The sequence below is a fragment of the Camelina sativa genome, chromosome 4 (genome assembly GCF_030686135.1).
Source record: "Camelina sativa cultivar CO46 ecotype springtype chromosome 4, ASM3068613v1".
NCBI classification, from domain to species: domain Eukaryota; kingdom Viridiplantae; phylum Streptophyta; class Magnoliopsida; order Brassicales; family Brassicaceae; genus Camelina; species Camelina sativa.
In genome coordinates this window covers 5,555,175-5,578,250 of record NC_141883.1, presented here as the reverse complement: position 1 = coordinate 5,578,250, position 23,076 = coordinate 5,555,175, and the positions used below count along the sequence as shown (strand labels likewise).

Genomic DNA, 23,076 nt, shown 5'->3' with positions numbered 1-23,076 from the left:
TCTATATTCTAAATATAGAAATTTAAACTTATTTAGGTTATTATATATTTCTTATATTTTGTAACTAATTTAATTATATAATTATTTTATTGTGTAAATAATAAAATATTTTCATAGGTAAATCTTAAACCATAAAATCTATACCCTAAAAGGTTTATGGTATAGAGTTTAAACTTTGGAAATATCTATATATATATATATATATATATTTAACTATTTATATATATATATATATTTTTAAATATATATATATTTTTTAAATATATATATATATTTTTAACTATTTAATATATTTGTTTTATTTTTCAAATAATGAATATTGAATCCTAAACCCTAAACCAAATATATGTTTAGGGTTTAGGGTTTAGGATTCACTATTTCACAAAAATATTTTATTATTTGAAAAATAAAACAAATATATTGATTAGTTATATATATGTAGTTAAATATTATATAACAAATATACTTAGCTATAAAATATGAACTTTTTACATCTTTATATTTGTTTTTAATTTGTTATAATTAGCATTGACGTTTATTTTTCAATTTTTGTTATTGATCGGTTATATCATTTATAAAATTTGGAATTCATTAATATGTTATTCATGAGCATAGTACTAATATTAAAAAGAGAAATACCTTTTAAAATATTAAACACATGAAGATGGAAGATACATGCTTAATTATCTCGTTTTTTACAGCAAGTACTTAGCCTAAAACGTCTAACTCGAGAAGGAGTACTTTTTTGTGGGTGGATGTTACAAAGTTGCAGCTAATTAAACTGATAGCCTAAAACGAATCACTCAAAAAGGAGTTTATCATTTGGCCATGCTACTATTGAGCCGATTGCATCAGAAATGTATTGGATTTCTGAATTTGGTCTCCATACACTTGCAGTACCAATCTTCGAAACTTCTACCCAGACCTTGCTGGCATTCAGACCTAATGGGACGTGATGGACAACATCTGTAGGATCATTAGAACACACTCTGCCTTCTGCTACTCTGCGTCCAGAGTTATTACACTCTGACAAGATGCACTTCTTCTTTGCATCTTTTCTAGTACTGGTGTTGGTACTTGTAGCACTCTATAGCACCCAAAAACATCAAAACTACTATTAAACATCCATCACAGCAAAATCAAAACTCTAACACAATAATGTATCCAAAAAGAGTATCATACCTGAGTAGACTTTCTTTGTATTTCTTCTGGTGCATGTATGTAGTCTATTCTTTGGATTGGCCATGCGATTTTCACATTCAGTGCTTCACCCATCAAATATATTTTGGAACTTGGTCTCCACAAATAAGCATTAGGGTTAATAACACTCTCAACTTGCAAAACAACCGCATTTTGACCTATACGAGTATTATCCACCATTTCGTTTTGATCAGTCGACAACACAACACCCTCATTAATAATTTCATCTTTAAATAAACCCAAGATTTTGCATCTAGCAACTTGGTCATCTGTTGTAGGACCCTACAGTTATCGTGTGTATGGTTAGTCATGAAACAACTGCTGGGACATCCTAAAATATCCCAAATGGTTAATAAAATTTACCTTAGAGCCTTCAGTTTGATGAGAGACATCTTCATTGTCCAATATGACTTATGAGCTGGCCATGCTATTTTTGCTCATACAGCTTCTGGAAGGGAAAATACATATGTCGTAGGACTCCAAATACATGCTTCTGGGACAAGTACAGACTTGATGATTACAGCTGCCATGTTAGGACCTAATGGAATTCCGCCAATCCTTGAGGTTCAGCAGAGCAAAACTCTCCTTCACCAACGACAATATCTGTTTCGGCAACCCAATCCAGGATCTGACACCTAACTCCTCTGTTAAAATTACTATCCTCAGATTGGGAAGCAACATTACCACCACTTTTCTTGTCAGCTAATTCCTGGACCATATTCTTCAAGTCCTGAACCTCGCTTTGCAATTCTTCAATTTTGGAATCTCTGGCATGAAGGTCTGCTAGCTTGGTAGCAGTAACCCCTCTGCCCATCCCTTTGACGCGTCCAGGTTTGTCAATTCCCAATACTTTACTCACAGCATCCTCTTTAATATTAAAAGAACCGCTTGTTGAGTCCATTTGACTATTAAGTGATTTGATTTGTTCCTGAACAAATGCAATTCATGTAGATTGGTCAAAAAACTCTAGAGAAGACTAGTTACTTAACAGGAATTATGTACGATTCTTACAATAGTGTCAGCAAACTCAGGCTTCACAGGTCTGCCATCGGCATGTGTGTGTCCTGCAATCCAGATCTTACTTCTAGTGACCGTTCTAGGGTCTACACTATTTTTTTTTCTATAAGCAAATCATAGTATTTATCAGTATTATGGAACTCATAATATAACTTGTAGGAAATATACAAGAAAGAGAGATACTGACCATTTTTTGACCTAGTCTAAACATTCCTTGGCGACTAGTGGTGTGAGAAATCTGTTTCTTCCTCATTTTCCTAAACTTGTTGCTTTTTTTCCTACATCAATTTGGTGAGGTTAATTAAATTACAGAACAGAAATATGAACATCCTCAAATAAATTTAAACATATTCAACCTTAAAAGCTGCTGTACTCCTACTCTTAATCCAAGAGTTCCAAGTTGCAATAGATGAGATGTTGCTTGGTTTTAATGAATTCCTCTATGTACTACTCTTTGCATCTCGAACTTGGTTTAACAGCTTAGACTTTCCACTCCTCCAAATACCACCCATCTGCTTTAAAACAACATTTTTCTGCCACCCTTCTCCTAAATTAAATCGCGCCTATAACAAAAACATATTTGCAAAAGTTAAACAAGATAATTGAGAATGAGTTTATTAAATATATTAGAATAGAGTAAACCTGAACTGCTTCCCATAATGTATCATTCGTCTGCTTATCGACTTTCCTCCAATCATCAAGTACTACCAGAACATGTTCCCAGACAAGAGCACCAAGAAAAGATGATAGTGTTACTGAACCTTGTCCATAGTGCTCACCAAGCTCACTGAATACCACATCTACTTTGTCCTTAGGATCCTTCGCCACTTTACGCATCTTGGTTGGTCCTCTTTTCTTCTTTTCTTTTACACCTATCTGCGGTGTTTGTACTTCTTCATTAATAAAATTATGAGATCCTTGCTCCCTATTCTCAGTTCCATCTGAGAACCTAGGTTGATCTTCTGGAAGTATACCATCTGGTAATTGAGAAGGATTATCCTCCACAGCTTGTTCTGCAACCCCACCATCTAGTAATTGAGAATTTACTTCCTCAACATTGTGTTCTAGAACCCCACTATTGAGTTCCTCAGGATTTTGTTCTGGAACCCAACCATCAACTTCAGCGACGTTTTGGTCTGGAACCCCACCATTTGGTTTCTCAACAGATTCTTTTGGATCAATTTCTGTAATCGCAACTTCTTGATTCTCAACACCATCAATGTCACCCAATTTAACAGCCAGATTCTTTTGTTTCCTCTGTTTATTAGTTTTTTCGTATCTAGGGGAGACCTGGGCTCCAAACCTTGCTGACGTGCACTTCGACGGACTATTCCTCCTCTTGACCTCACCATTTTTTATCCTAGACCACCAACCAAAAAGTTAAATTAGCTACAAATCACAGTTGTTCAAACCTAATTCAACGTGGACATATTATTCTGCCACTATAATCCCATCACAATCATCCCTAGCAAAAAAAAATCTCATCATCAGAAGATTGATTATCCAAATCATCAGGAATCTGGACTGATGAAGGTGTACCAACAAAGTCCTCTACTGTCTCCAACTCGTGATAGCCCCTTGGTGGTGCTCTCATTACGACATACCACAAAGATGAGCCCTCTTCTCTAGAGTAAAAGACTTGTTTTGCTTGTGATGGGAGAATGTATGGATCTCAGAGATATGCTGTTTGGTTCATATGAAGGTTAACGAGCGTGAATCCATCTTCTTCTTTCACACCATATCCTATGTTGGCCCAATTGCATTTGAATAATGGAATTGTGAACATATGGTAGTCCATAAGAATTATCTCCTTAATCACACCATAGTATGTAACTATGTCAGCCATCTGTCTACTATCGCATGCAGAAAATCTACACATGTTGAAAGCTTCATATGTCACTCCAGAATTTTGAGTCTTCCGCTTAACATCATCAGTGTGAAAGCGATGCCCATTAATGACAAAACCTTTATGAGCTTGTGCAATATATCTCGGTCCAAATGCTAACCACCTCAACTTCTTCGAATGATCTTTTGAGTTAGAAGGAATCTAATTAATAAGAATATAAAAATGTAAGTGACTGATTTGAAACTAAAGACTACTTAACATATAAATGGATGTGTACAAACCTTTTTCTTAATCCATTATGTAAACTGGCCAGTATGATATTTCCATAAAACAGTTTCACTTCTAGCGCATCGAACATCCTTAGCTTGCAATTCTTCTAAATGCATCCTACTTCAGCAGAGCAAAACAATGTATATGATATGCAAGATAAGTAAAGTTGCAGCTAATTGACAGGGGATGTTTTAACTTACTGTACATAAGGATCCATAATTGCCAAGTTCATCAAAACATATCGATGTGCTACCTCTCTCTCTCTATCTGAAAGGGTCACCTCTCTGCCCTTCTGTAGCGATCAGCCTTCGACAACAAGTCCATCTGTCTCAATATCTTCATTACGGCTTACTGCTTCATGAACATGTACTGATTTTTTTAACTCCAAACATAATGCTATACGTTCTCCAGCCAAGTATCCCTCAACCATACACGCTTCTGGCCTTGCATAATTTTTAACATATGCCTTGAGTATTTTCATGTACCTGCACAATGTAATATCAGTATCCCAAACCTAACACATTTATATATTTAGACGAATTACAATAGATAGAACTTAACCTCTCGAAAGGATACATCCAACGAAAGTGTACAGGTCCTCCTAAACGTGCTTCTCTTGCTAGATGTATAGGGAGATGGAACATGATATCAAAAAGTGATGGAGGAAAATACCGCTCCAGTTGGCACATCGTCTCCACAATCTCAGATTCCAATGAGAGCAGCTTCTCAGGATCAATGGTACGCTGGCACAATCTGTTGAAGAAGTTACATAATCGAGTTACCGCCACCCGAGGTCCTCTTGGAAGCAATCCTCTCAATGCAGCAGGTAACAAAATTTTGGATGAGTACATGGGACTTTAAACTACCAATCATAGGAGGGTTGATTGAAACAGAATTGGCAATATTTCTGCAATAGCCATCAGGGCCTCTGAATTTAGCCAACCGCTCACAAAATCTTTTTTTTTCTGCCTTAGACAACCATTAAGCTGTAGGAGGCAAGTACGTTTTCTTACCCCGTACTTCTAAATGTAAGTGTTTTTGAATCCCAATATCTTCCAAGTCTTTTTTTGCTTTCAGGCCATTTGCATCAATGTAGATAATAAAGCATCCGACACATTCTTTTCTACGTGCATAACATCAATGTTGTGTCGCACCGACAATTCCTAACACATGAAAAGACAAAAAAATCAAAGTTTACAAACTACTGTGATGTTAATTGACCTTACAAATTAATAAAATATAAACTATTACCTTCTAATAAGGTAAGTCAAATAAAATTGACCGCCTCTTCCATCGCCACTGATCATAAGTTTCTTCACACTCTTCCTCTGAAATCTCCTCATCTGCTAACATCTTTCTCTTCCTTTTAGTTTCCTTATCCAAGGGTCTTCCAAAATCATTCCTGAAATCCTTAAGTGTCTCAAAATTTTCATGACCTGTTTGAATCCTATTCGCAGTCCCTTCCTCAACCGTGTTGTCAAACCATCCTTTTCTGCGTCTGTAAGGATGTCCAGGTCTGAGTCGTCTCCTATTTCCCATATATATATACTTACGACTAAACTTCAACCACCTAGCAGGTGTACCCTTTCCACAAACATTACACGCTTGCTTACCCTTCACTTTACAGCCAGACAATGTCCTTAAGGCTGGATAGTCACTGATAGTCCACAATAACAAAGCTCTAAGTGTGAAATGCTCTTTCAGATATGAATCATAGACCTCAAAACACTCATTCCACAAATCCTTCAAATCATCTATCAAATGAGCTAGATAAACATCAATGTTGTTACTCGGAGCTGTTGGACCAGGGATCAACATAGTCAACATGATATTCTCAGCCTTCATACACAAATTTGGATGCATGTTGTAGTTCACCAACAACACTGGCCACACACTGTACTTGGTATTTTGAATAGCAAAAGGATTCATCCCATCTGTAGAAAGACCGAGTCGAAGGTTCTTGGTTACGCAGAAAACTCAAGCCATTTATCATCTAGTTTTTTGCTAATCTCCTTCAACATCTGATCTTGCGCTACGATTCTGGAATCTAGCGACTCAAATTGATCCTTCGCTTGTAGATCCAAAGTTCGCATCTTCGTCTTCATTTGCGAAAGCTGCTCGTAAAACTCAATTGAAGCCTGCTCCTCGGTTGATAACTCCTTCACCGACGTTAAGACTTGTTCAATTGCTCGAAATTGATTGATTCCCCAAATTCGCAAACCCTAATCTCATGCGAAGACTCGATCTAGCACACAAGCGCACCAATTGATAAGAAAAGAATCACTCCTTTATTTTCTGAAAACAATCTGATACAAGTGTAGAACCAAAGAGACCTCTAGACGCAGCTAGATCATAACCGTCTCCCTCAGAAGTCACATGCGACTCAGTTTCCTCACAACAAACATGAAAACTATTTTTTTCTATTTTCCACATTTATATACAACATCACATTTTAGTCTCGCACATATATTACTTCTACTCCACACGTGTTGTAGCCTCACTCCTCTTCTTCCTTGTATATACTTGAAATGGCTTATCATGTGCATTTTCGTTAATCTATAAACATGGTATTTATAGTAGTAGTTGTGATATCGAATTGCTAAAAAAAGTTGGTGAGCAAAGAAAAGTATCTTTGCAAATCATACAAAGGTATAATTTGCGTAATGCCAATATGAGACCACTCAATTGGTTTCAGTTTCCCATTACAACTACGAGATTTTCTTCGTTGAGATAAGAAGCAAATCGTTGTGGTTTTTGATAAAGACAAAGTGGATTTAATAGAAAACATATATAAATTATACATCGTTAGGGAGGATGGATACTTCAAAGAAATCTGAATATACAAGCACTGTTTCTAACTTGTGTGCTCTTATATACATGTTCCAAGTTTAATGCAGCTTGAAATACATATAGTCTGTTTCTTGCATATTTACTAAATTCTTTGTTTTCGTTTGTCAAGGTCTTTGAACACGGTTACTAAGTCAATATATTTTAATTTGTTTCTCATAGATCTTTTTATTTGCCATATTTGACGTTTTTGGCTGCTTGGGCAACATCTATTCAGGGTCTAGGATAAGCTAGAATCTTGTCCAACCATAATTGATAATTGACTTAAATATAATTAAGAGTCATCCGGCTAATTTTAACGATGAACCAACACATGTTACACATGATAGACAATGGTTGGTCTGTTAGATGTTCAACTGGAACTCGACAATTGTCTGGATGGATTCAGCTGGCTTTTTCAAAAACCATACAACACAACCACCTGACAACGGTCCCAATCTTCTTGCCAGATTCCTCCATTCTGATGTCGAAGTCTAGTCAATACCTACAAGACCAAGCTTTCTTTGTCAATTAATTTTATAAAATACAAGTGCAATACAATCTCGCGATGGGATAACCTTTGCTATTCTGGTACTTACAAATTCAAATATTTATTTTTGGCAACCACAGATTGAATAGTCTCCGATGATTGGTACCTCAACTATTAAATAGCAAACTTATATTTATAGACAAGAAAAAAAGAAAAGAAAAAGCTATTTCATTCCAAAAAAAGAGAGCTTTAAAACAGAAAAGTAGTGGCATAGATGTATAAAACAAAAGATCTACGGATCTTCCAAAAACAATCCAAAAATACATAATAATGAAAAACTTCTCAATCTTTCTATTTGTGTGTAGCCTTTGCATGCTTGGTCATGTATCTGGTTCCGGAATAAAGATTGCCAACGAACTTAAATTCAAAAAACTCTTTTAGATGAGATGTTATTCCAAAAATGACGTTCTAGGTCCAAAAATAATACCCATTGGACAGCAGTTTGAAAACTATTTTGGCACTAACTTTTGGGGTACGACTCGTTTCATGTGTACCTTGCGACAAGGGCTTAACTACAGACACTATCAGAACTTTACAGCATTTAAACTTTTTAGTCATTCTGATCATGGAGGCGTATGGGATTGGAGAGCAAGAGAAGATGGCATCTATCTAAAGAAAGAAGGTGGTAAACATATAAGAAACGCGGTTAATATGCATAAAGCATTTGATTTGATATATTAAAAATGTTATGAGCTATTTGAAAATCAAAAGAAGTTTCAATATTTAAGGTGATCAATATAAGATTTAAACAATACTATTGGTATTGTGTTGAGTCTATCATTTATTTAAAATTCTTGTAAAAATTCATTTTTTATTTAATTCATTATTTATAATTGTATGATAACATTTTGTGTTAATGAAACCATATAATTTTTCTAGTTATGAGTTTTTTAGATGTAAAAATTGGCTACTTGAAGTTGGAAAAAGTTTTGCTAATCCCCGATTATTTGGAGATGTAATTAAGTGCAAGCACATAAAATTCCACAAAAAAACATGGTATTTTAATACAAACTATTTTAAGATGTTTATTTTGGATGAATAATTTGTATATCTATGTAAAATTGTAAATTATAAAAATCTAAACAAGTGGATTTTAAAATAACATGTTTTATCATTGTAATTGTTAATAATATAGTAGAGGAGTTCAAAATTAAGTGGTTTTTTTCTTTAGAATGGACACTTTTGTAAAAAAAGTAGTAGCCACAAAGTTTAAGTCTCAACACCCAACCCAAACATAGGCCCAAATAAAAGGGTTAGGGTTCTTTTCATATATACATATAAAACGCAATTTTCAGTCTGAGGAGTTCGATCCAAAACGACCATTTAGAATTAGAGGTACCAATCAGTAATCTCATCTCATCACTTCTCTGATTCAATTCCTCTTCTTATATCTTCTACTAAATCGTCTCTTGTAATGGTGAATTCGATTTTGTAACGAATCGAAAAAAAAGGGGGAAAAAAAAAAAATCAGAAGATGACAAGTAGAGAAAACTGGTTTCTTCCTTGAGTTGAACAAGGGGACATGTAAATCTACCACTAGACGTGATTAGGCTTCTCTTTCGTCTTCAATCTCGTAAAGAAGTATGTTATGTTCTCATCATTTGCTTCTGATTCTGTTATTTGTTTTTATCAGTTTCAGTATTATGTTGTTTGATTGTGTTTTAGTTTGGCAATTTCTTTGATTTTTGGGTTTAGGGTTCCTCCTTAAGTATTCAACTTTTTTTTTTTTTGATTTTTTTTTTTGATTTTGTGTTGCAGCATTGTAATGATTCATGTTTTAGGGCTTTAATTGAAGTAACCCAGGAGTTAAATTTCTAAAAGGTTTGGTTTTTACTGTAGTAGCAAGCATCTCCAAAAGCAAATTGTAGAACATGAATCTTCAGATAGAGCTTCCTGATGATGGTTCAAGGCAAGCTTCTTCTTCACCATACTCTGGAAAAGCCAAGGCTGTTTCTGAATGTGGTCTTGGTGAGGACATGTATGATCCTTTTGTAGACAGCTTTGAACCACCAGTACCGAAGGCGAGCGTTTCTTCCAACAGACCACTCAGTATGGAAGAAAACATTCAAGGTGTTGATAAAGAAGTTCTGAGCGAGTCTGACATGACAGCTCGGGTCAGTGTTTCCTCTAACAAACCACCTGATGTTGAAGAAGAAAACACCACCACAGGAAATGATATTGGAGTTGTTGTTTCTGGAGATAACGATGAGTTTGGTGAGAATGCGGAGTTTGGAAGAGAATGTAACAGCCAAGAGACTGGGACTCCGAACTCTCATAACGAGGTGAACAGTGTACATGAAGGTGATGATGACATGAGGAAAAAGTCTGGAGAGAAAACAAAGGAGAGGGATTCGTCAAGGTCCATGAAGCTTTTCAAAGTCGTGCTTACGAAATTCGTCAAGGATCTTCTGAAACCATCGTGGAGACAAGGGAATATGAGCAAAGAGGCGTTTAAGACTATTGTTAAGAGAGTTGTGGATAAAGTGTCGACTTCAATGGAGGGTCATCGTGTACCCAAATCAAGAGCTAAGATCGATAGGTACATTGACACTTCACGGCAGAAGCTGACTAAACTGGTTATGGTAAGTAACATGATCCCCTCAAATTCCATCATTACCGAACCAGACTCGTCATGGTGGTTCTTTATTTTTGTTTTTGGCAGGGTTATGTAGACAAATATGTCAAAGCATAGAAGATAAGAGAATCAAAGGGGATTTCCCATAACACAGCTTTCTGCAGCTGGAGAAGATTAGACCTTTTGTTTTGTCTGCAAATGATGTTTAGGCAGAATTGTTCTTCTTCGGTTGTGAGTTTCACAATGTAAATGAAGAATCCATCATTTTAAACAGAGTAGTTGAAACGATTGTCTGATCATAAAGCCACATCTCATATGACTGCATCCAGAAAAACCTTCTTGTACTAACATGATCAATATAAAGTATTTTGTCTAATTTTGCATGATCAAATAAAGATCTTAGACCTCTAAAAGAATCTTAGAACCTCTACGAATCATGATTAGATGTGTACAACATATCTAGCCACAGTATACTTAAGATAATGAAAGAGAGAATTTAGAGATCAAATGTTGGAATTTCAGACGACCAACCATGGGAGGCTTGATACAACGTCCTTGGCAACAAATGTCTGTAAGGATCAGTCTCTCTTTTTACTTTTAAATAGGCAATGCATTGTTCGACTTCAGACTTTACTTGCAAGTATACCTCTTGTGCCTTTTCTTTGTCTTTCAGCTCTTTCTCCTTACCTGCCAGAAAACAAAACCCGTCATTGTTGCAAGTATTGAGGTCAGTGATTTGAAGTAGAGAGCATACATTTAGATTATATCATATTCGTACCTGCTAAGTCTATTGGTTTTCCAAAGTAATAGTAGAACCGCCCAGGAATCTTAGGTACAAGTCCTGGGAAACAGCAATCTTGGTTTCCCAGTTCGCTCAATTCACCTTCCCTGACGTTAAAAATCAATGTTCATATGAGTATTACTTGAAGTATTTTGAGAACAATATATAAATAGTGTGTGATGTAACAACCTTATGTTGCCAGCGTCGTTTGTTGCCTTTTCCACTAAATCCTTCAAGATAGGGATGTTCCTTTGATCATTGGAATCCAGGACAATCTAGGAAATTCAAAGTTAACTCATAACTGAGGTTCGGGTAGATATAGAGTGCAGCATATGTGGAGTTATTGTCATTCTAGGTTGCTGATTTGCTAACGTGTAAACATGAAGGAAGCGGAACAGAGTAGATAGATAAAGCTTACTTCGCAGATGTCGTCTTCTCCAACAACACCAAAAGGAACTATTTTAGCCCCAAACTTAGATGCAACTCTCACAAACTCGGATCGTTCTGGCCAAAACAGCTTGTATGCTTCACCCTGCATAGTCACTCTGTACATTTAAGCCTCTAGAATAAGAATGTCCAAAGAATGTAGAAACCGTAAAAGGTTAATAAACTATACTGTCACCTTTCTATGCAAAGCTTCACGGACACCTCCAGGATACAAAAGCACATGAGCCTTTTCACGCAGTAGTTTGTAGATACTGAAATTGGAGACTGGGACTCCACCCATTATCTTATATTTGTCAAACATCTTTGTATCGACTACCGAGTCTGGGAGATTCTTAAATACCAGCGGATGTGTCAAACCCCGCAGGTGAATATTCCTCTCTTTCATGAGTTGAAGTACCATTGGAGCCAACTCAAATCCCAATATCATGTGATAACCAACGTACAGAACTGGTCCCTCTGATGGTAATCCTTCGAGGCTCCTTACAAGTGTGCCGTCTTCTAGAGTTGACAGCATTACAGGAGAAGTACCATCCAATAGAAATCTGCACAGCAGTACATATAATTCAATATCCACTATAACTATATACTTATAGTCTGATTTGTTTTGCTAAGCATACAGAAAAAGTAAGATATAGATCAGAGCAATTAGTGAGGAATTTTACCGATGATCGTCTACTTGTTGTTTTAACTCATATCTGGTAGGCATAATGTAATCCGTAATGTGATCATGAGACTTCCCACGGCGATAAAAACAAGTACACTTGATTATAGTAGCCAGATCTACGCCTTCCTCCTAACATGAGATGTAAAAGAGATTGTTGAAGTGTTGGTTACAAATTTGTATCGATGCATATTTCTTCTATTATTGGAGGAAGAGAGATCACTAACCAAAAGGGGAGACTGTCCATTGTCATCAAGCTTACGGACTATACATTTTGGCAACGTTCGCGAGTATCTGTCAATGTCTTCCTCGTTCAGCAGCCACTGATCGCGTCCACTGCAATAGTCATAACAAGGTATTGAAAAATACTTATGCTCCAAGCTATAATTAATACCTCTTTACAAGTAAAAGATATTCAGAAATTTATTGGACCTCATTAGTAGGAGTGTTTCCGCTCTGACTGAGTATATGTGAGAATTCACAGAAGCAATAGCATACTTAAGCATTTCCAGTTTCCAAAGCAGCGTGTCCTTAGGAAACATCCTACTGATAGTCTGAAAATATATTTTGATCACATTACTAGATGAACACAAGAACTGAAACTGAATTGTGTAGTCGATAAACCGAAAACCGAATAGATCATAACTGTCTAAGAAGGAATACTTACAGGAAGATTTGTTGAAACAGCAAGGATATCCCTTAGCAACCCTCCACCCACTCCGCCCATTCGCTGGCTAAAAAATTCATTTGACAATGCCTCTAACATTTTAGTCAGCGGATCGCCTACCATAACAAAGAAACACATGTTTGAATAAGTTCTTGATCTACGTTTTATAGATCCAACTTGATACTCAATTATTTGGTTAACTTATGATTCAAGAAAGAAATATGAGAAGAGAATAAAAGTGTACCTTGCTTAACACCGATGATATCTTCCAATAGTTTTGGAATACCATCTGGTAAAACATTAAGCATTCCTGATAGAGGTTGCGATATGAAGTTGTTGACATGTGTGGCTGCAACAAACAATGTAGCTATGATGAGAAAAGATTTGTGATATTCACTGATTAAGAACCATACAGAACGAGAGCTTTGTACCTGGATTAACCAAGATCAGAGAAAGATCAATATTGGGATTCCTGGCTGCAACATCTAAAGCAAGACATGCTCCAATAGATTCCCCAACTAAATATATAGGTCTATTTGGGAACCTATAGTACTCCGACTTAACGGTCTTCTCAATAAGCTTCACCAAGTCTGAGTAAAACAGAACACAAACAAAAAAGGCTTTAATTCGCAGTAACTATCTTCTCGGTCAGTTAATCACTTTTTGTAGTGCTTCGAAGGGGAAATAAAAAGGTACCTTTAGCAGGGGTACGATCGCTGACTGGAATGTGAAGGCACCAAATATCAAAAAACCTACTCAAAGTCAACATCCCTTACATGTTAATACTTCAAAAACTACCTAAACTCGTAGTTCTTAGACAAACAAGAAGAGAATGATGAGGAATTTTCAGAAACAGAGAAACATATATTCTTGAAAGGAGATAATGTGAAATTACGCACTCTCCTAGCTTCTTGTGATGGCGAATGAGCCCTAGTCCAGTCCCATCGATCCCTGCAAGTTTTTAGTTTCTTCAGTTTCGTTACCTTTATTAAGCTTAACGTTGCTTCACAAAAAAAAAAAAAAGGTGAAGTCTAAATCCATAGAAAGAAACTATAAAACAAGATCCATCTATAATATTATTTTCTTTATTGGCACTGATGTGCGGATCAAATCTTAATGAAGAATCATCCACTTGTAATTCAAAAACCAATCATCCACTATAATTCTTGAATTTACGTAAGGGGAAAGAGGACAAACCAGGCAAAAAGAGGAGGAGAGGAGAGCCTGGAGCTTGAGCGCCACTCTCCAACGGAGAGAACCAACGAGGTGGACCTCCTCCATCTCCCACGAAACCTCTCGCTTCCTCCAAAAAATCCGACAAGCTCTTCCTCAAATCAGGACGGGCCGCCTCCACTTTGGAATACGGATTCTCGACCACCTTCCCCACCTTGGCTCCGTTTACATCATTACTCTTCCGCTTCCGTTGAACACCCTAGGAGGAGGAGGAGTCGTGGATGTTACGGATTTGACCGAAGTGAGTCGATGTTTCGCGGCTGAGGTCCGGTACTGCCGTAGGTTTGATGAAGATGAGACGGAACAGAGACCCAAGGTTGAGCGAAGTACCGTTGTAGTCTCCATTTGTGAAAAGCTCTAAACAGAAGAGTTTTTGCCGTTTGCTTATAATCAGAATATGACAAAACTATTCCGAACAAAAGAGCCAAGAAATTGCGCGGAAATAAAGAAAACTTTATTATTAACTTTAATATATTGGACGTTTTCACATGTGGTATAATTTTGTTTTAAGAGGTAATAATTGGTAAATCATTTGACTAACAAAAATGGTTAATGAAGAAACAAATCTACTGATACTGAATTATTATTTTTTGCCAACTATGTATAATTGAATAAGAATACAAATCCACTGGATCTGAATAATCAGGAAATGCTTTTGGTATCATATCTCTGCGGACCTATATATGTTTTTCATTATCACATTTAAATCGTGCATAAAATTAAGAAAGAAATTTGATTGTAATCCCAGAAAAAAAAAAAAAAAAAAAGAAGACATCTTAACATTATAGATAAAAAAAAAATATATCTTAACATTATAGATAAAAAAATAACAATTTGAGAAATGACCAAAAGTTTTTATAAATAAATAAATAACAGTTTGTTTGACTAATCTATATATACATTTTTGGAGACATTTATAAAATATATAAAATATTCAAGTTTTAGTAATATTATTCTTTAAAATAATAGCTATTGAATTAAAATTTCTGCTGAGTAACGGGTCAAAATTTGAATATTTAAATTCAATTTCATATTTTTTTGTTGCTTATAATTTTATATAATATAATAAACATTAAATAATTTATTTTGAAATATTTTTAAAATATTGAAACTTGATATAAAAGTTAGAAACTATAAACATTCTAAATTGATTTGTTATAGCAATGTCAATAATATGACATTATAATATGAACAAATTTCAAGAAACCAAGTATATTAAAACAAAAAATATAACAATATATGAATACTCATAATATAATAACTCATTTTTTAAAAACCAAATTTACAAAATTATGTCTTATAATGACATTCAAGTCATGATGTAGAATATACATTGTTGAAATAACTTCACATACATAAACTAATACAACATATTAAAATTTTATTTTAAAAATACAAAATACAGAAAATTTTGTTTCAAATAAAATTTAACCAGTATTATAGCACGGATACTTATCTAGAATCATTAACAGTATAAAACTTACAAAATAGATGTATTTTATCAAACTATCATATTTAGCATATGATTTTATTGCATAATGTTTTATCCAAAAAACCTTTTAAAAATAATCAGATAAATTATATTTTTTATAAAAATTACAATATAAATAAAACGTATTTTAACCCGTGCTCTAGCACGGGTCTTAATCAAGTTAATTATATATGGGCTAGTCAAAATATATAGAGATTTGGATAATATATACAACACCAACAGTGACCTTTTGGATCTTGTTATAATTTAGGATCTAAATTTAGACGTGCAAGGTTCGTCTTCTGAAATTTCTACAAAACAAAAAGAAATTTCACAAACTATTAATCACATGTATGTGTATCACTTTGGAATTTTTTTTCTTAACGTATTAGTTAGATTTTAGAAAAGTATATATACTATATAAGATCCATTATGCAAACCAAAAAAAAAAAAATGGAGATGTTCGTTAATTCATCTACATAATGCATTATTCAAATTTCCATATGATACATTTAAATAATGTATATGTATGTTATTCGTATATGTTTTAGATAACCATCTAAATGTAGTTTTGTTTTAACAATATACATATGCATCGTCATCATCTGGATGCATATAGTATCAAAATATCTAAAATACACATTACTTTTTTTCTGTTGTAAGAATATGCATATACATCCAAATGCATATATTGTACTAGTATCAAAATGAACTAACACACATATCTTCTTCATCTTAGAGGGTTCTATTAGATTAAGTATTTTAGAACTTTTGTCTGTCTATATTAAATTCTCTGTTATTCAAACGATGATTTTGAAATGTCTTCCCAAATCTTATGAATGAATATAGAATTTATTTAAAATATAAAATAATATAATTCCTTATTATTAAATCAATGATTTATATATAAAGAACGTATCAAATATGGTGTTATATATTTAGAATTTCACAATTATGGTAAATGAGTATTGAAAGATATTGCATTTAAATTTTCAGTTGAAAATATGGTACAAACAAATCACACCTATCCCTATATTAGTAAAAGAGAAGTACAACTTCTACCTATACCCAAAATATCATTAAGGGTAGATTAGTCTTTAAACATGTGTTGGGTCGGGTTTAATTTAATTAATTACCCGAGATTTATCAATCAGATATTTGAGATGTACACCCCAAAATTAGAGTATTAGTATTCGGATACAAACGGTATGGTTATAACCACTAACGAGAATATAATTTAGCATTTACTATTGTTTACAAAAATGGTTTGGCGAGAAAGCTATATTTTTGGAAACAAGACTTACGAAATTTAAAAATTTTATATATAACATTTATATAAAGATACCTCAATCTTTATAAAATATTTTAATTATTAAATCATACAGTATTTTCATATTGGAAATCTAAATAATTACTATCCTTAAGTGATTGTAACAAAGAAACTATATAGTAAAGATTTAATTACCTAATAAATGTGATAATTTTAACAATATGCAGTTATATATATAACAAGGAAATAAAAGATTGCTATATGAAAATAGAAAAAAAATAAATTATTGTTTTATTTTTAAAAATCTTTGATATAACGAATCTAAAAAATGCATAAAAAAAAATCTAACACCATTTTAATATTTAACAAAAATTAATATATAGTTAATGAAATATTCTTTGTATTTTCAGAAATATTATAAAATATTTAAAAAATTAAACTTTTTAAGCATGTGCGAATATTCTAATAAATTCTATATTTAAAATAGTAATAAATTCAAATTCAAAATGAAAATCAAAATTAATATTTACTTTCATAAGGAAACCATAATAAAATCTGTTTACTTGAAAATTATATGAATTCTCAAAATATCTTATAATAAATGCTTACCAAAATCAATTCAATATATAATTAATTCTTGACTATATTTTAGGAAAAAAATTAAAAAGGAAATTAAGAGTTTTTTGCATTGTCAACTGAATCCGAACATTACTTAACTCTATAAACACTTCTTTTATTCACAAGCCCAATTCATCTCATCCTTATTTTAAATAAAATGAATAATTTACATCTTCAAATTATCTCTTTCTCATTTGTTTATTATCAAGTTGTTTATCTATATCATATTAGAATTTATCATTTGCATGTTTGTTATTTTTGAATTTGCATGTGAATAATTAATTATTCTCATTGTGTAGTACATATTGGCGTAGCTAATTTCTTTCATATAATATTTTTTTTAATCCACTAAATAAGTTATAAATCACATTATTATTTCTCATAGTGTTGCATGTCATATTTATAAATGCACAATTATACAATAATGAACTTATAATAGTACTTCTAGAACCAAAAATAGTAAAATGAATTACATATCGATTGATATTCCGTCTTGCTGTCTATAATTCCTCTATTTCGTTTGTTTTTATTGTATAAAATTTTATTATATTGCTAACTACTCACTTTTATTTTTGTGTACTATATTATATAAAATTATTGCACAAATATATGTTTCACAGAACAACACACTAAAATTATATAAAAACAGCTTAACTATCTAATATATTATCTTTTTTTTTTTTTTGTATGAATGTTAAATTATATTCACCAAAAAAAACAACAGTGGTCCAAAGTTGGTTTTACAATTTAGAACAATAATTTAACAACCAAAGAGTTTAAGAGACGGATATGGTTTGGAGAGGATGACTTCGAAACCAGAGTTGGAGTCCATTCTCATAGCCAGAGGTGGAGGTCAGTGTGAGCAAACGGTTACGGACTTGCTTGTCGATGAAGCGGCAAAGGGTGGATGACGAAGTGGGAGCTTCTCCGTGCCTTCAAGCATTACGTTCCCGCCATAGGCTGTGTAGAGTGGACTGGAAGACATACCACAGGACAAACAGGGGTAGGCGTGGAGTAGAAGAGTCCACGAGCAGAGAAGCCAATGTCGTCCAAGACGTGGTGAACCGGGGTCCCATCAAGTTGTGAACAAGAGTAGACCACACGTTCGAGGAATAGGAGCAGGAGAAAAAAAGATGTTCTCTCGTTTCCCCACAACCCTGACAAAGAACACAATCTCCATTTGCAGCAGCATTCCACTGAACTAACTTGTCACCAGTAGAGAGCCGATTATGGTGAGCAAGCCAAGCTATAAAGGCGTACTTAGGTGTTGAATGAGTGAACCAAACGCCTGCAGACCAGGGACAGGGAGCGTTTGGTTGCCTTATCAAACACCAAGTATCATAGGAAGCGAATAAACTCTTAAAAGAACCATTCTTTTGTTTCCAGAGTGGACGATCACTACCTTGAGGTTGCACTGAATGGCGGATAGAGTCAAGAGCACCCTCAATCTGATTCAGAATATCAACACGATGTCGTCTTCGTCTATGCGAGAGGGCCTCTGCCACAGTACTCTTCTGTGGGATCCCCATATCAATACTACCCCGGTTCCCAAGTTGAGCAAACAGCGGACCAATAGGGCTCCAAACATCAAACCAGAATGAGGTGTCAGTGCCCGAAGATATCTCCTTTTTATGTAGAGTCGCTGCAAGGTCACGGTATTTCAAAAGCTTCCTCCACATCCATGATCCACCAACACTCCTCTCATTGACAGAGAAAAGCGAACCAGTGCGGATCAAGTTCCTTCGAACCCAGTTGACCCAAAGAGAGGTACTAGCAGACACTAGTCTCCAAATGAGTTTCAAAATACACACTGTGTTCGTATCCTGCAGACGACGAAGCCCCAGCCCTCCCTCATGCAGTGGTTTGCACACGTCAAGCCAAGAGATTCTGGCCTTTTTTGTATTTAGAGCCGGACCAGACCACAAGAAAGCCGAGAAGAGACTATCAATCTCCTGAAGGCATCTCTTCGGCAAACGGAAAGCAGAGAACCAGAAATTGGTGAGACTAGATAGTACCGACTTTATCAACTGAAGTCTACCTGCAAAGGACAAAAACCGACCAGTCCAGCAGGATATACGACTACGAATACGCTCAAGAAGAGGAAGATAGTCAGCATGTGTCATAGAACGGGTGAGGGGAGGGAGTCCCAGGTAACGAACAGGGAGTGAGCCCACAGAGAAGTGGAAGTGCTGTAGGATGTTGTGTTGATGTTGAGTTGAAAAACCAGCCATGAACAACGTGGATTTCTGAAGGTTTATTCTGAGGCCCGAGACAGCGGCAAACCTATCAAAAACAGCTAGAATCGCCGCTATGGAGTGTGAGCTCCCATCAGTAAAGATGAGAATATCATCAGCAAAGCAGAGGTGTGTGAGGTTCATTGTTTTGCAGCGAGGATGATAACCAATGCAGTGATCAGTAGCAGCCTTATCCAGCATTAAGGACAGGACATTCATACAAATGACAAATAGATAAGGGGATAGAGAACATCCTTGCCTCAAACCTCTTTTGTTTTGGAAATAACCAGCTAACTCCCCATTGACTTGCACAGAGAATGAAGCAGAGCAGATACAAAGTTCTATCCAATGAATGAAATCCGCGGGGACATTAATAGCTTTGAGGATATTGATAAGAAAAGGCCATTGCACTGAATCAAAGGCCTTGGAGATATCAATCTTCATCATACACCGAGGGGAGATGGATTCCTTGTGATAGTCCTTTACCAATTCAGAAGCAAGCAACAGGTTCTCCATCATAAGCCTATCCTTTATGAAAGCTGACTGATTAGGAGCAATGAATGAAGGCAATATAATCTTCAAACGATTAGCAATAATCTTGGAGACTACCTTATACAACACATTGCAGCAAGAAATAGGACGGTAATCCTTCATCTCCGTAGAGTCGGATTTTTTTGGGATGAGAGTCAAAATTGTTGAGTTTACACCTTTAGGGAGGAAGCCTTTAAGGAAGAAAGATTGAACCGCAACAACGAAGTCTCGTCCTATAACTGACCATGCTTGCTTAAAGAACTCAACAGTATAACCATCCGGACCAGGGGACTTACCAACCGGCATCTTAAATAGCGTGTGTCGAATCTCCTCATCAGAAACCAACTTCAACAAACCCTCATGTTGAGGAGAAGAGACACGAAATGACACTATCTCCTCTAACTGAGAAACACTCATCCCCTCATAGTCATTTGGCTCCAAAGTTAGAAACTCCTCAAAGAACCTTACTGCCTCCGCTTTAATCTCCGGTTGAGTTTTTGCAATGGAGCCATCCTGACAGAGAATCTCTCGAATAGCATTATGGCCTTGTCGAACCTTGACAGCTCTGTGAAAAAATTTGTTGTTCTTGTCACCCACCAATAGCCAGTGTAACTTGGACTGTTGTTTCAAAAAACATTCCTCCAGATCAGACAGATGATTCCACCGCTGAAATGCTTGGTCCTCAGCCTCCTCCGCAGCCGACGAGGGATTTGAGAGCGTAGCAAGTTGTTTCTGGCAAAGATCCTTGTGGGAAACCTCCACCTGCTCTGAGAGTTTACTAAGCTTTCGGCGACTTAAAGACCTTAATAGAGGTTTTAGTGCTTTAAGCTTCTTGGCAAAACGAAACATAGCAGAGGTAGAGTGATAGAGGCTCTCCGAGGTATCCCAGAAAGCTTGCACGGTGGAAAGAAACTCTGGACAGGACATGATAGCATTCGTAAATTTGAATGGCCCTCTAGGTTTGCAGACTTGGTTCCCTACTGAGAAACGACAGCGAAGGTGGTCTGAGCAACCACCAGCTTCGAAAACACCATAAGCATCAAGAAAGCGACGACTCCAATCCTCATTAACCAGAATACGGTCTAACTTCTTACAAATTAGACCTTCAGCTCGCTTGTTTTCCCAGGTAAACAGAGGACCATGCGAAGGCATGTCTGTTAACGAACAATGCCGTATCACATCCTGAAAGTCCCGCATCCCACTAGTGACAAAGGGGTTGTCATCATAAGTAGAGTGCTCAACACCATCAAGTATTTCGTTAAAATCTCCAACTATCACCCAAGGCTGATTTGTAAAAAGTGGGGAGTCAAAATGTGACTTAAGATCCTCCCAAAGCTCCTTTCTTTCTTCAGCCAAATTGTATGCATAGACAAACGAGACAAAGAATTCCATAGTGTTACCAGGCAAAAGAATTGAGCAGGTGACGACCTGACCACTCTTAAAAACCGGCGTTACACGCACATCGTCCTTCCATACCACCCAAATACGACCAAGATCATTGAACTCATAGTTAGTAATCGAAGACCATCCACGGAACACTGAAGAAATGATCCTAGGGGCCTTAGTTTCCTGGACACGCGTTTCAAGTAAACACCCAAACTGCAGAGATTCAGTTTGCAACCAATCACGAACAATAGAATGTTTTTTAGTTTTGTTAAAACCACGCATGTTCCAGAAAAAACCAGACATTAATGGCGAGTTCGGGAGTTCTTCTTACTCGAGACGCCAGGAGGAGCCCCCTTGGCTTGCTGAGAAGAAGACTCCGAAGTAGTCTTGTGTAACTGTTTCGTCTGCCGTGGCAGAGAAGCACGAATGGGAACATCCAATGCAGCTGTCTGCTTTGTTGGAACTACAGTAGCTAAATTCTTTCCTGCAGGCTCTGTAACTACAGCAACCGGGTCCGGAGCAACCAGAGCCAAATGATCAGAGTTAGCCATTTCCGAGTCACCAACATCCTCTGTATCCCCCAGAACCGAGAATCTAGAAGATCCGGAAACAGTAGTATGTCCTACAGCAGACGGACTACGAGCTTTGTCAGAGTTCTTACAGCCCTTCCCGGGAGAGACAACTGACCAACCGGCAGCATCATCCACTTGAGAAGGAATGTCCTTACTCACACCTGCAGCAGCAGTAACTGCAGTTTGCTGAAACGGGACCAGAGGAGGAACCTCTGCCTCCTTAACCTTTTTCGGAGAAACTATTTCCCCTTCTTCAATAACAACATCAGAATCTTTTGGAGGGGACACTGGAGCAGACACACAGTCATCACTAATGTGCCCCCACCCGTTACATCGAGAGCATTTCGGAGGGAGCCAGTGGTACTGGAACTCCACAGTTACATCCTCTGTTTTTGACAATTGAAAACGAAACGCGGAAGGCAAGGTTTGCGTAAGATTGACATCCACAAAAACCTTAGCCTCACTAAACCGACTGCACAACTCAGTATCCGGGTGTAACCTAATAGGATTACCTATTGGGCTGGTCAAAAAACCGAGACCCTCCCAAGAAAAGAGAGAGTGAGGAACATTCTTCAGAGAAACCCACAAGGGCATCGAAGAGATAACAGGCTGCGCATCCTCTGGAAGGGGGGGACCATTTAGCGAGCATCATAGGTACTCCCGCAATATTCCACATTCCACGTCTCAAAACTCTCTTCCTGGTAGCCTCATCACGAATACGGAAACGAACAGAGGTTGCAGAATTTTCATAGACATCTATTCGGACTGACTTATCGCCAAGAGGCCAGATCTTGTTGACTATTACATGAATTTTTGCAACATGCGGAGCCGCTGAAGGAAACCTACCTACCAAGAAATCGTCCCAGAGAGGAACCGAATCCTGAAGCACCACATCAGGAACCACAATCGTTGGGACTCCAT

General features: G+C 36.1%; 2 protein-coding genes and 4 pseudogenes across 5 annotated transcripts; 2 read left to right on the top strand and 4 right to left on the bottom strand.

Moving 5' to 3' along the window:
- Positions 1–799: 799 nt before the first annotated feature.
- LOC147945446 (uncharacterized) lies at positions 800–3,078 on the bottom strand (annotated as a pseudogene).
- Positions 3,079–3,648: 570 nt separating this feature from the next.
- On the bottom strand, positions 3,649–5,022 carry LOC147945445 (uncharacterized; annotated as a pseudogene).
- Positions 5,023–7,912: 2,890 nt separating this feature from the next.
- On the top strand, positions 7,913–8,587 carry LOC104779907 (S-protein homolog 17 pseudogene; annotated as a pseudogene).
- Positions 8,588–8,893: 306 nt separating this feature from the next.
- LOC104774143 (uncharacterized) lies at positions 8,894–10,660 on the top strand. Of its 4 annotated transcripts, none has more exons than XM_010498810.3 (4): positions 8,894–9,044; positions 9,161–9,290; positions 9,549–10,291; positions 10,372–10,660. In XM_010498810.3, exons 3-4 carry the CDS (start codon positions 9,581–9,583, stop codon positions 10,399–10,401), a joined length of 741 nt encoding a protein of 246 aa, XP_010497112.2. In that variant the 5' UTR covers positions 8,894–9,044; positions 9,161–9,290; positions 9,549–9,580; the 3' UTR covers positions 10,402–10,660. The 4 variants fall into 4 exon arrangements, with proteins under 4 accessions (XP_010497112.2, XP_010497111.2, XP_087366070.1 ...); XM_087509944.1 differs by having other exon boundaries at positions 8,983–9,044; positions 9,552–10,291; XM_087509943.1 differs by having other exon boundaries at positions 9,008–9,044; positions 9,468–10,291.
- LOC104783571 (phytyl ester synthase 2, chloroplastic) lies at positions 10,578–14,504 on the bottom strand. Its single transcript, XM_087509942.1, is given in 15 exon segments — positions 10,578–10,971; positions 11,063–11,172; positions 11,255–11,340; positions 11,484–11,597; positions 11,688–12,054; positions 12,175–12,305; positions 12,401–12,509; positions 12,606–12,727; positions 12,841–12,956; positions 13,085–13,189; positions 13,272–13,430; positions 13,537–13,592; positions 13,740–13,791; positions 14,038–14,274; positions 14,277–14,504. Coding segments are annotated over 15 exon segments (2,097 nt in total). The 5' UTR covers positions 14,419–14,504; the 3' UTR covers positions 10,578–10,780.
- A 3,704-nt stretch (positions 14,505–18,208) lies between these two features.
- LOC104783570 (uncharacterized) lies at positions 18,209–22,755 on the bottom strand (annotated as a pseudogene).
- Between the last annotated feature and the right edge of the window lie 321 nt (positions 22,756–23,076).